The following is a 12,712-nucleotide window of genomic DNA, read 5'->3' as shown; positions in this document are numbered from 1 at the left end:
TGGCATAAAATGAAAATCTTGTTCATCTACTAACAGTGTACCAGCCCAAAGCCTCTTCCTCTGCTCCTGGATTCTGCCCATTAACATTCAAAACACCCAGTTACTGGTGTTTAAGCTCTGAACATTATCAGACAAGAACATTTCTGCAGGCGGAGGAAATAAGGAGAGTTTGTAAATGAGCAGCGTGGAGGTTTAGAGCGAAAAACAAAGCGAGGGAACAACCTCCACCTACTTGTTGTATTCGAGCTGCTCCAGGGAGAAAATGTGCTTGTTAAAATATTCTTGAAGCTTCTCATTTGCATAGTTGATGTTGAACTGCTCAAAGCGGTTGATCTGCAGGGAACAAAACGAGGCAGATATCACAGACTAATGAAGTGAAAAACAAGCAGCCCCTCAGGGCCACTTACTGAATCCTTCATTAACACACTTTGACTGAAACACTGAGGAACAATCAAAGGTCAATCTGGAATTTAATCTGATTCAATTGAACCAAATAAACTTCATTTATCCCAGAGAAGTAATTAGACTTTCAGGTCATATCAGACTAAACACCACTGGAATATGTTTTCTCCTCTCAGTTACATATTATGAGGTTAATAAAGGTTTAGTTCCTTTAGTTCAAACACACCTCGAAGTTCTCAAATCCGAAGATGTCCAGGATGCTGATGGATCTGAAGTCCTCTTTGCCCCTGATGCGGCTGTTGAGTTTGCGGATGATCCAGTTGAAACACTGGGAGTAAAGTGCCATGGCCATGGAGTCTCTGGAGTCCACCGCCTGCACAGCAGCAGTGGAAATGTTTACTGGTGTTCGGCTCCACAGAAAAACGTCACAGGAATTCTTAAAGAAACTGTTTGTGACTGGAGTGTGCTGACCTGCTCCACAGTCAGCGGTGTGGAGATCTCCTCGCCCCTCAGGATCATGGACCGGTGGGTCAGAACCTCAGCCAGCTGATCCGAGTTCAGCCCCAAGAGGTCGGCCGCCCGGGTGAGAGCTGCAGACACAGAGCTTCATGTTAAACATCAGCAAACATCAGCCGAGGGCGTCTGTTCGTACAATCCTGCTTTCACTTCATTTTCATATCCTGAAAAAACATTTTCATTATTCTTTCAGCTCAGTCCAGTCCAACAGCAGGAAGCAGTAAATCTCTGGTGGCCTGCACCCTCACCTCTCCAGTAATCAATAATCAAACCTCTCCAATAATCAATAACTTTGTCGGGCTTCACCTTTGACTCTCCAATATTAACACAGTTGCACTTGTTCAGGTCATAAACCTCAGAGGCCTGATGAGACAGAAATCAAAGCTGTGAACGTCTGAGGCCTGGACCAGAGTCAGCATGTTTCAATTTACTGGAACATTTGTCTTCAAAATGAAACACAGACCAGAAAAACAAAGACAAGAGGAATCTGAGTGAATTTGATTCCTGTTGGAAAAGCTGCAGGTTGTGTAGATGTGGGTTGTTTCCTCTGGGTCTGGGCTAAACTGTTTGTTTTGAAACACTTTAAAACTGTAAAAGCAAAGAAGTGGTCGCCTATAGAAGAAGAGATCCATGTAGGTCTTTGTCGTCAACAAAGTCCCTTTAAGGCATCGGACACTACGGGACAAACGCTGTCGATGTTGTTTGTCTCTCAGACAACAGAGCAGAAGTTGGAGGACGTGCACAGGACGGTGTGGACGCTGAGGAGGAACTCTGACCTGACTTCGAGGAGACTTGTGCTCCTCCGGCCGTCATGAACTCGATGTTTCCGGCGTGGAGGATCCCAGCCAGGAGGCGCAGGATCTCCCCGATGCTCTCGTCGGTGAACTGCATCGTCCGCATGGCATGCTGGGAACCACAGATGAAAACAGGTCTGATTGAAATCTGTCAGTTTCCTGCTCTGACTTCTGCTAATGCATGAACACAGTTACATGATATAGTAAGTGGAGCCTGAGCTGGGACTGTTCAGTCAAATATGCCGTAATACACATCTACGTAAAAATGCTGACAATTAGTCATGTGACTAATCTGATCTCACACATTTGAAGAGAACTGTATTGGGCCTAAATGAGTGAATGTGTGTTCGGTACCAGAACGTCCTGAAAAGCGCCCGAGTCGTCGATCGTCTGGTCGAGGCAGCTGGACTGTCTCAGGTAGTGGTAGCTGTCGGGCTGGGTCAGGGCGAACGCCTCTGTCATCACACAACAACACACAACAACACACAACAACACACGTTACCAGCTGCCAAATCACCTGTTCCTGCTGACGCTCATCGCCCTGAGTTCCCTGTGATTCTATTACTCTCAGTACCATCATGTGACTGGTCTGTTGTTCTAATACCTGCTGCCCTGTTCCCTCACCTCGCTGCTGGTTGTTGGTTCCTGCTAACAGTGCGTAGAAGATGTGGTAGTTTCTCTCCCCTGGGTTCTGTCGGACCACTCGGTTCTGAAGAGGAGAACAGAGTTTGCTTTACCCACAAACACACACTCTCCTCCATGATCCTCTGCTGGGCTGTAAAACATTTATTCCAGTCTTTACAGAGAACAGCAGTGAGGACTGTAAACAAATCGGCCTCTTTCCTTCTTTATTAGACACATTCTGGCTAAACGACGGTGTCGTATATAAGACATTCCACAGAAGGAACGTTCTATCACTGGGATTTATTGCTGCTGGGAAACACACATTTAGAGAACTTAAAGGCAGGTTTGGTTGGAGGAAGGACACTCACCTTTTCTAAGAGGTCTGTGGTCAGAGAAGTTTCAGTCAAGGCACAAAACAGTGAGAAATGTAAACCTGACTTTTCCAAGTTCAAACTAACCACCTGGTCTCTAGTCTAACCAGCCAGCTCCCCCACCACAGTCTACAACAGGAAGCTGGAAGACACCATGTCAGATCAGGGGGGAGTGGACACAGACAAAGTGAATTGGTATCTTCCAGCTTCTGATTGGCTACACACACCTGTGCCAGGTAATCAGCAGGACCTAAAGCTCCAGAGCACAACCTCCCTGCACATTTAGCCTGGTGGCCTCCCTTTAAAGGATACAGTCGACGATCCTGCCTCCCTGGATGTTGCCCTTCTGGCAGAAATGCAGCTGGACAAACTTCCCAAAGCGGCTGGAGTTGTTGTTGTAGACCGTCTTGGCATTTCCAAAGGCCTCCATGATTGGACTGTGGAGTGAAGGAGGGTCAGCAGCAAGACAAAACCCAAGGATCCTCTGGAAATTAAAGTTTTAGCCTCTAACAACAGTTAATTTCCAATAAAATGAGTAATGACCTGCTCTCTAGTAACGCCTCCTCCACGTGCGACGTCCTGTCTCTGGACGACACCTCCAGGGAGTGCTGGCTCATGGCCGACAGGAACTTCAGGATCAGTTTGGTGCTTTCTGTTTTCCCGGCGCCGCTCTCCCCACTGAGGGCAGACAGACACACACACTGTAAGATCATAAAGATCAATAAAGGTCCAATCTTCTAATGTGTCCCCGAACTGAAACTAAGAGTAACAGTAATAATCTGCATCATTATTATTGCACTGGGTGTTCCAGATGTTCCAGATGCAGAGGTGCTGATCTTAAACTGTGTGTGGGTGGACTGAGTCTCTGTGATGTTGCCTGCAGGTTGTGTGTCTGTTGCAGGTTTAAACCCACAACAACACAGATGCTGTGTTCACACATGCAGGGTGAATAATCCAAACACTAGGTGGTGCACTGGATCCTAAGGAGCCTGTGACACACGTGAAGATCAGAAAAACACCTTCATCCCCAGCACCAATGGATCTGATTAATGTGGGAACAATAAACAGCAAACACATGAGCCAAAGCCACAAATACGTCCAAGCTCACATTAAGCCTCATGTGCTTTATGTCTCAATCATCTACCAGGTCAGGTCTTAAAGCTGCAGACTGAGCCTGAGTCTCTACACAGGTGCAGACCTCTGGTGAACAGGGTCCAACATTTAGCAGCTGATGTTTCCTCAGACGTTATTCTAAACCAAACCAGAGCTGGAGGGAGAGACACTAGTTTTGTATCTGCAGAATCCTACAGAAGAAGAAATGCAGCTATCATCTGTGTTAGTTTGTTGTGCTGCCCCCATGTGGCTGTAAAGCATCATCGCTGCTGCTTTAACTTCTTAACTTTTGCTGCACATTCAGCCTGCACCCTGTGCTGCAAACAATCCCAACACTGTTAACGGATGAGACATCATCTGATTTACAGCTGACACATTTTCTACATTTACCTTCAGAATCTGTAGCTGCAGCGACTTGATCGTTCAGGCTGTTGGATGTTTGCACTGATATTTAAAACAGCTGCTCTCCACTCACTGTAGTAGTGACCATGGTTTTGCATGCCAAAGCAAAAGGAGCTCCATCGGCCGGATCTGTCATCGCTGGTGTCCTGCGTCACTCTCACCCCCTGCAGGTTTACTGACTGTCTACCAGCCAAAATTACAGGTCTGCTAATTCTATACTGAGCCTACAAACCTCAGTGGTAAAGGAGCAGATTTCTGCACAGAGAGGTTCAGACTGTGAGCACAATTTATTCTCAATCAAAATGAACCTTTCTGTATTCTGAAACGACAACAATGACATTTTCATCAATCAGGGGCAGAAACAGTCTGATAAGCAGCTGAGGAAAGTAAATATTGGTTAATTATTGAGTCTTTAAAATGTCAAATAACTTTAAATAGATTTATATCAGATTTACTTTCTAAATCTGTTGTGTTTTTTAGTGGAATAAAGCCTTTGTATTTGTAGGTTATAACACCTGAGGGTCATTATCATCATCACAGATTTAACCAAAGTCTAAAAGTTCTCCATGAAAAGCAGCTGTTGCAGAAACGAGGCTCACTGCAAACAGTGTGAAGCCCAGGAGACGCCTCACAGTGACATTAAACATGAACCTGGCAACCCACACTCCCACAGTGAGAGCTGCAGTCCGGCCACTTTAATTACCAACCTGGCAACCCGTCGGTCCAACACAGAGAGAGCTGCTGCAGAAGGTTTAATTAGACCCATTATTCAACACAAACAGGACGTAAAAAACCAAAACCAGCAGCTGGTTCTCTCCAAACCCTGCATGTAGCATCGACACGTTACTTTCACATGACTGTTGCTCTCACGTCTCTAGACATGTCCCCCACAGGGACGGGCTGCAGTGGAGAAGGTTTTGGGAGTGACCCGCTTCACCCAGAACTACTAAACTAGAAGACAAATGAGACTAAAGACAAGTTTTTCACAGCTCAAGCTGTTTAAGAAGCGTCTTAGTGTTGTGTTCTGCTGCACAGGGACAGAACCCCCTCCCTCATGGCAGACCATCAGCCGCAGTGTTTCTGAGTAAGAAAGTTAAAGTGCAGTTCTGAGGGTCTTCATTACAGCTGAGGAGGAACGGTAAATTCAGACTCAGCAGGGCTGTCAAACTCTCTGAAAGGGATTGGATCTTACTTTAAAGGACTCAGTGTGTGTAAGTCAGCCTACAGTGACGGCCAAAGCTGAAAGGGCCTGTTATATGTGAGTCATTTACAAAGCCCTCTGCCAGCACCCAACTTATCCACACTAGGACACACACACAGCTAAACAGCACCCTGCCTTTGTAGGAACCCTGGCTGCACACACGCTGTTACCACCAATGGTTACACACACACACGGGCAGGGAGGAGGGAGTCTGAGTGTGTTGGACAAACCACCTCCAGGGCTCTGGACCTGACCCAGACCCTTTGTAATGAGGAGCAGAGCAGGAAACTGAGCTAGACAGTGACAGAGTCTCTGAGCAGGGAGGAAAAGCTGAGATGGGAAAAATCTGTTTCTTCATGTCACTTAACGTTCTGCACAAGCCAGAGCTGTTTCCCAGTGGACTGATCCCACCAACGTACCTTGAAGAGGATTAAATTACTTGTTAGGATGGACTGGAATGCATGTCTAACATTAACCAGGCTGCTCTGCAGGAAGTATCCAAACTGAACTAAAATGTAAGTCTTCACTTTTCAGCCACACTTGGTCTGAAATAACCAGCTCATCAGTTACTGCTGGAGCCGCCTTTAAACTGGATCCAGGCGTTCATGGTCCATGAACCTGGAATGTTAGTAAGAGCTAGAACCTTTGCCATCTACCGAACATCCAGGGTCCGGAGCTCAGGTTTAAAGACCTGCTGTGATCGATTCCTTCCTTTGGTCACAGGTTAGTCAAATTATTAATCGGACTCACGGTGCACACATGAATCCTGACAAATCCCAGAAGAAACCTCTCAGCTATGTTTGTGCAGCGCTTTGCTTGGGGGCTTCTGTGACCCCAGATGCCTGAGTAATTAACAAGGCCGCAGAGTCTTGAGTTTGACCCTGCAGCCACCTCTGGGGTCAGGGACGAACGTCTGGCTCGGGGCTGTGCATGAAAACACCCTCAGAGCTTTGTAGTTTCATCCCATCTGGGCTGTTCAAACACGATGTTATTAGATTTCTTTTTTCAGTGCTGCTTTGGTACAGATCAGTGTTAATATAACAGACATAATGGAACCAAACAGGAGGCATCAGGGAATAAAACCAGTCTGAATCAGCCTTTTATCGTTTTATGGTCCAGGAGAAAACGGCCATGGTGGCGTTTGGTGCAGTCAGTGAAGAGCTGGGGGTTTTCCGTTTCTTCGTTGGTGGCTCAGAATGAGCCCTGAAATCTGCTGGGAGGGGGGGGGGCTCATTAAAATCCTGTGGCTCGACGCAGGCAGGTAAGTGGTTCATGAGCATTAATGAGCAGATGCCTTGTGTTAGAGCTCCCTCCTCCTCTTGTTCTACACCAAGTCCTGTTTCATTCCCCTCCTTCTGCCTGGATCTGATTACCCACAGTCCCCGAATCTGTCGAAAAAGCTTCCTGCCTCTTCTGGAAGTGCCAGCCGGCCTGCAATTTATAGCTCTTCTTCCTCACACACACACACAGACACCATGAAATGATCCTTTCTGTGTGTGAGGGGGGGTTACCGCCATGTCACATGTTTTACGAGCGTCTAGGCTGAGGGGGCTTTGGTGTTTTCGGGGGGTCCAACAGGGTAAAATGTGTGTGTGTGTGTGTGTGTGTGTGTGTGCAGGCAGGACTCTGACTCAAGTGATTCCCTCCACCCAAAATCTAACTTTGGGGTATCAAACACAAACTGTATGAGGTTGGAGCCCAGATGTCGCCGTCACAGTGATCCAGTCTGATTCTGTTTAAAACACACTCTGGTCTTCATACTTTCTTTTTCCTGCAGAGAGAAATACATAATGTAGAGCGCTCTGAACGGTTCCCCAGTACAGCCCAGTAAACCTGCACAGCCTCCGTCCAGTCGAGCTGCAGCCCTCAGGGCAAACACAGCACAGTCTCCGCCCGTCAGAGCCGAGGGAGCCCAAGACCAAACCAGCTCAGACCTTCTCTGACCCCACACAAAATCTGTTCATACAACTTTAAGAACCACCAAGAGGCTTCACTTCAGCCTGAACCAGTTCTACCTGAACACACAACCAGATAAACTCATTTATCACAGAGACAATTTAGTTATGACATGACTGAGTCCTCCGGTTTAACCTCATCTGGGTTAACGGCTCAGGTTTAAAGAAACAAACTGGACATACGCCAACTTCCAATCTTTTTAACTTTACCTCTCTAAACCGACTTTAATTTTGTTTTTTTAAATATTATTTTTCTAAATCGTTGTCGGCTAAGCTTTCAGAAGAAACCACTTTCAGAGCACTACAAAAACCTTATGTGCTTGTTTTGCAACAGTAAGACCAGACCACCCCTGTTTTAAGTTTCACAGTCAAAGTCGGACTAAAAATGTTTGGAGAAGTCCAAATAATCAGATTTGGAGGAGGATAAGCGAGCCTTCCAGTGTGTGTCTTGGGAAGCCCAGTGTGTCATTTGGTCTATTTTAACAGACAGTAAACCATCAGGTTGTGTTTTAGCTGAGACAACAGCTGACGGTCTCCACCGTGGCCTGTGGTGTGTCCACTCTGGCTGCTGCTGCTGCTGCTGCTGCTCTCATGGAAAAACTCCACAGCCAGATTTGTGTTTTTCTCGCTCGTCAGGCTCCAGTTTCTGTGGTAAATTGTTTTCATAAACTCAGAACTGTGTGAAGAACACAAAGGAAACATAAAATCATCTCTCTGAGGGGAAGGGGGAGACGTGACTCCTGAACCCTGGAGGGAAAAGCAGCAGGGATCCCTGGGGTGGGATCTATAGCAGCGACAGGTCTCTGTTGGCAGAACGACAGCTCCGTGCAGCTCGGGGCACTCACCAACCACAATATGACATGTTTATGTTTACGCCTCGCCGTGCGCACCGTGCTGCATATTTTTCCCACTGACCAACATCCTGCCAGACAAAAGAGCTTCTGTGTCCTGAAGAGAGAGTCCAAGCCCGGGGTGCTGGTTCTTCACATGAGTAGGCATGAATGTGCACGAGAAACCAGGCTACTGCTGGAACGTGGGGTTATTTTTCTATTTTTACTCACTGAGGTCTGGTCCTGAACCAGGATTAGGTGAATCAGTCGTGTAAGATGCTACGGTGACGCTGCTCTGCCTGGGAAACCTGCTCGATCACCCACTCAGGTTCCTCTGAGTGACAGAACTGGTTTCCCAATATTGAGGGACACGTGGATGTTTTGGGACATTTCTCTGAGAGTGTGCTGTGTGAACGCAGCGACTCCAGGCGATCGGTTAGAGGCTCAGACATGTGTCGCTGGCACAGGGCTGTAAACTAAAGGCAGCTGGGACCCACTGCAGCTCTGTGTTTCTGTCAGTAGACACACAACACTCACGTTCACCGTCCTGAGGGTTTTTAAAGTACATGTGAATGTGTGAAGGCATCGAAAGCTGTAGTGAATCGATAATCAGTGATTAGCTCAGTGTGAAAAAGTGAGTTGTGGTGTATTACATTTGGTTTGCCTTGCTCTGTGAACAGCTTCCAACACAGGACCGCCTGAAGTCCACGTACTCAGGATACCTCGATAACCACAGAGACGTCTCCTGTATCCGCTCTTGGCTAGACCAGGGACCAAATATTATCATTTCTAAAATGTAAAAATAACCTTTTTGAAGTCGGGGCCATCGCTGTGCGTCTGATAAAACAATGGAGCAACAGTGGATGTGAAATCCAGCTAAAATTAAAGAGGAAGGACGTGAGGAAGGAAAGCAGAGTGTGTGTGTGTGTGTGTGTGTGTGTGTGTTGTGGCACACGGTGCTCAGACCCTCAGAGCTGCTGCCAAGCTGCCCAGGGGACTTGAAACTCCATCAAAGTGTTTGACGCCGAGGAGGAAGCGATTAAACGAGCTTTGGATCACAATGGTTAATTCAAACGACCAATTAGACGACTCGATATAACCTCTGACAGGAAAGTTGCGGATATCCTGACTGGGCATCTGCTGCTGGGAACACAATCAAGTCAGCAAATGTCAGCAAATCACAAAAGGCAGCAGATTTCTGTATCTTCCAGCCTGTTCTGGTGTTTTTCTGCCCCTTACTGGTCAAAAAAATAAATCTATCAATGCTGGTTTAAAGTTTGTGTAATGTCGATAAAACCTTTAAGACAATCACACCACAGCTTAAAAAGAAACCTGCAGGCACCTGATCAGGACACATTGGTTCTGCAGCCTCTTCCACAGGGAGCGGTAGCACTCGTTGGCGACGGCGAAGATGTGCGGGGAAATCTCTCCCAGGTGGTGTCGGCTGTACAGGTCCACGGCCTGCTGGTCGTACAGGCCCGGAAACGGCTGGTAAGGATTCACCGCCGCCAGGATGGAGCCGATGTACGTCTGTGGATCGGGACAGAGAACGGACAAGCTTAGAAATATGAACATACTGATATGAGTAACAGCATCAGTGTGTCTGCAGAAATGTTCTAAACACCTCAAACTGTGAAACACTGAGAAGGAACAGATGGAAAAATGTGCATCATGTTCTATTCTGATTCATCATCGTGGAGACAGGAGGGTCTGATAGAACATAACGTGAATCATTAGGAGGGATCAGACAACAGAGATGACCTGTGGTACTTAGAGAGTACTTTAAAAAGGCTCACACAACAGTAAACTGTGTGTACTTTGTGTGGTAAAACAGACTGCACCCAACAAGACAAAGAAGGTTTTTCTCAGAGTATCTGTGATTAAAGTCAGACTTACTGTCCTTACTGCTGCTTTAATAATTTACGACCAGAGGGAACAACACGTCTGCTGCCTGTCAGTGCTCAGGTGGAACCACAGACGGGCCAAAGGCTTCACTTAATCCAATTTCTTAGACCAAAGCAGAGTCATAAAAAGCGTTGAGCTGTCAGGAAGGTGGACAACAGCGAACGCAACATGTGTCCTCAGTAAAACAGCGGTTCCACTCAGCCTGTCAGGACAGCTCAGCAAAACAACATTCAACACATTTGACCTTTTGCTTTTCACCACCACCCCCCCCTGCAAACTGCGGATTTTCCAAACCAGCTTCGTATTTCAAACAAGCCAAACTGCTGAAATAGAAGCTTGTGAAGCAAGAAGTCCTGGCAGCAGCTTCGGTGCTGCGGTGGTGACTAATGGATAAATAGGCAGGCTCAGAAAAAGAAGCACATCAGCCTCGGCCTGAGAACTTGTACAGTTACAGCAGCACAGTCTCTGGGACTGCAGAGAAAAAGGTCAAAGTGTCAGAAATGCTCTTCATCATCGTACCCAAAACTAAAACTAAGCTCTGCAGAGAGAGGGTTTCTGTCTCTGACTGCTTCCCCTTTACTGTCAAACTGAAGAGGAAGAGTGAATCCACAGCTCAGAAATGTTCCTAGTGACTATTTTAGTTCTTGGTTTACTTCTAACAAGCTCTAGGTTTTTTGGGTGAAAGTCCCAAAAGGTTCTGTCCAAAACAAAAGGGTAACTTCACATTCACCCCTACAGGTTGAAAGTCAGATTTGGTATTTTCAGTTCTCTGGAGATAAGAAGGTTTTTTGCCTTTGTAACTTGGCGTGAGAGTGAAAATCTCATCAGAGCAGGGCTCAGTGTTCCCAGAACCACTCAAGGAGTGGCTGTAGCCTGGAGCAGGGGATGAAATGCATTAAGGGAGCGGGATGTTTCGGTCTGCAGAGCATCTCCATCTCCATCCTGACCTCATATCTGCCATCCTTCTGCTAGTCCCAGTGCAATCAGAATATCAGCATCTTGTTTATTTCAAACCTGCCTGATCGTCTTCCTGGTCCAGACGTTTTCTGTGTATTTCTTTCTGTTTTGATAGTTTTATTACCTGTAATGAAGTTAGTAAATGTGCTCTGCTTTGATTCATTAGGAGGGAGTTAAAACAAGCAGCCAAATTAAAACCAGAAGGCTCCTTTTCCTCATCAAGGGGGTTAGTTAGAGAAAGTTTCCAAACACTGTTTCTGTTGGATGAAGAGGAGGAAAAAAAACTAAATGTCACTTTCTAACCTTTTCTGCCTGAGGTGAAACCGTGTTCAATGCTCTGAAGTGGAGAACTCAAATTACAGCCATAATAACGATAATTACGCTAATGGGCATCCTGATGTACGGGGCACGGAAAAAGAAAACAATAATATCATGTTAGCAACGTAGAGTTTCAGCCGTGGGCGCTGGTGTTAAAGAAACAGCCTGAGCTGTGTTAGTGACTGTATTCTCCACAGCTTCTGGTTACAACTATAGATGTTTTTCACTCAGTAATTCATGATGAACACCATCACATTAGCAGCAGCATTAGCACTATTAGCCCAGCAGCATCTGCAGAAACAAGAAGCACTAATGTCTGACAACCAACAAGCAAACAAGGATAATTAACTAAAACACCCAAACATTTCTTCTTTACTTCCTTTCAAGCTGCTGAAAATACTTCACTTCCTGCACACTAAAAGTGGACTGGCAAAGACATCATACCATTTGATCCGCTAAACGGCTTTTAATGTGAAATATGTGTTCAGGAAGTGTTGAGTTTCACTGAAAAACACTTAACATTTAATGAATAAATGGCAAACTACACCTGGCTGGAATAAATCTATGAGTGAGAACGTTGTGGTGAGCGTACTGACAGAATAAATTCTGTGGGAACTTTATTTTGAAATGATCAAGACAAAGAGTGAACAGGGTTGAGACAGGAGCAGATGTAAAACCCAAATAAAGGACTCTCTCTAATGTCAGCCTGTTTCAAACAGCTCCGGTCCATAAAGACCCAGCTCATCCTTGGAGTTTATTATTAATCTCTGCAGGACCCGGATCCTGTTTAAACTACAGAACTTCTCAGGACTCAGGCGGCACAAAGACCGATCTACATTCAGCTGGATGCAAATACATTTGAATGGCGGTTGATGTGACAGTATTTACATGAGAACTACACCCCCCAGACTATCAGCCTCCACAGAGGGATGGGTGCAGGGGGTGGGGGTGTAGTTGTAGTGCTGTGCAGTGGGTCATAAATTAGCAGGGGTGTAATCTCCCAGACAGAGCACAGTGTAAACACAGCGTGGCAGCTCTGCGCTCAGGTGAAGCAGAAACAGTGTAAACAGTTTACAGTCGGACTGATCTCTGAGGCTCACGTGCATCACTGGGTCTCCATGTAAACGTCTTTCCTGCTGCTTATGTGTAGTCACACGTAATGTTTGGGATTTGTAGTTCTTGTTTATAGTATGTGCAGAAAGTCAATTGAGAGACAACCTGTTAACAGTGTGTGACAGCTGCAATGGGAAATTCTGCACATGTGAGTTTACATCCACACAAGGTTTTGTTGAAATTCTATCAACATATTGTGTAAATGAGCTGA

General features: G+C 46.1%; 2 protein-coding genes across 13 annotated transcripts in view; one reads left to right on the top strand and one right to left on the bottom strand.

Moving 5' to 3' along the window:
• The window catches only part of LOC113134345 (zinc finger protein 62 homolog), a 757,491-nt gene that overhangs the window by 124,189 nt on the left and 620,590 nt on the right, over positions 1-12,712 (top strand). The window lies entirely within an intron of this gene.
• The window catches only part of myo10 (myosin X), an 87,380-nt gene that overhangs the window by 24,512 nt on the left and 50,156 nt on the right, over positions 1-12,712 (bottom strand). For all 3 annotated transcript variants that reach the window (XM_026313668.2, XM_026313667.2, XM_026313669.2), the window contains exons 4-13: positions 9,551-9,738; positions 3,251-3,385; positions 3,020-3,144; positions 2,705-2,718; positions 2,337-2,421; positions 2,067-2,167; positions 1,695-1,824; positions 874-992; positions 629-775; positions 233-333 (exon numbers count right to left, since the gene is read on the bottom strand). In XM_026313668.2, the coding sequence (XP_026169453.1) occupies positions 233-333; positions 629-775; positions 874-992; positions 1,695-1,824; positions 2,067-2,167; positions 2,337-2,421; positions 2,705-2,718; positions 3,020-3,144; positions 3,251-3,385; positions 9,551-9,738 (1,145 nt within the window). The remainder of the gene's footprint in view (positions 1-232; positions 334-628; positions 776-873; positions 993-1,694; positions 1,825-2,066; positions 2,168-2,336; positions 2,422-2,704; positions 2,719-3,019; positions 3,145-3,250; positions 3,386-9,550; positions 9,739-12,712) is intronic.

Source organism: Mastacembelus armatus, chromosome 17, assembly GCF_900324485.2.
Source record: "Mastacembelus armatus chromosome 17, fMasArm1.2, whole genome shotgun sequence".
In the NCBI taxonomy this organism is placed as follows: domain Eukaryota; kingdom Metazoa; phylum Chordata; class Actinopteri; order Synbranchiformes; family Mastacembelidae; genus Mastacembelus; species Mastacembelus armatus.
The sequence above is the reverse complement of the archived record's forward strand: the minus strand, read 5'-3'. Positions and strand labels throughout refer to the sequence as shown.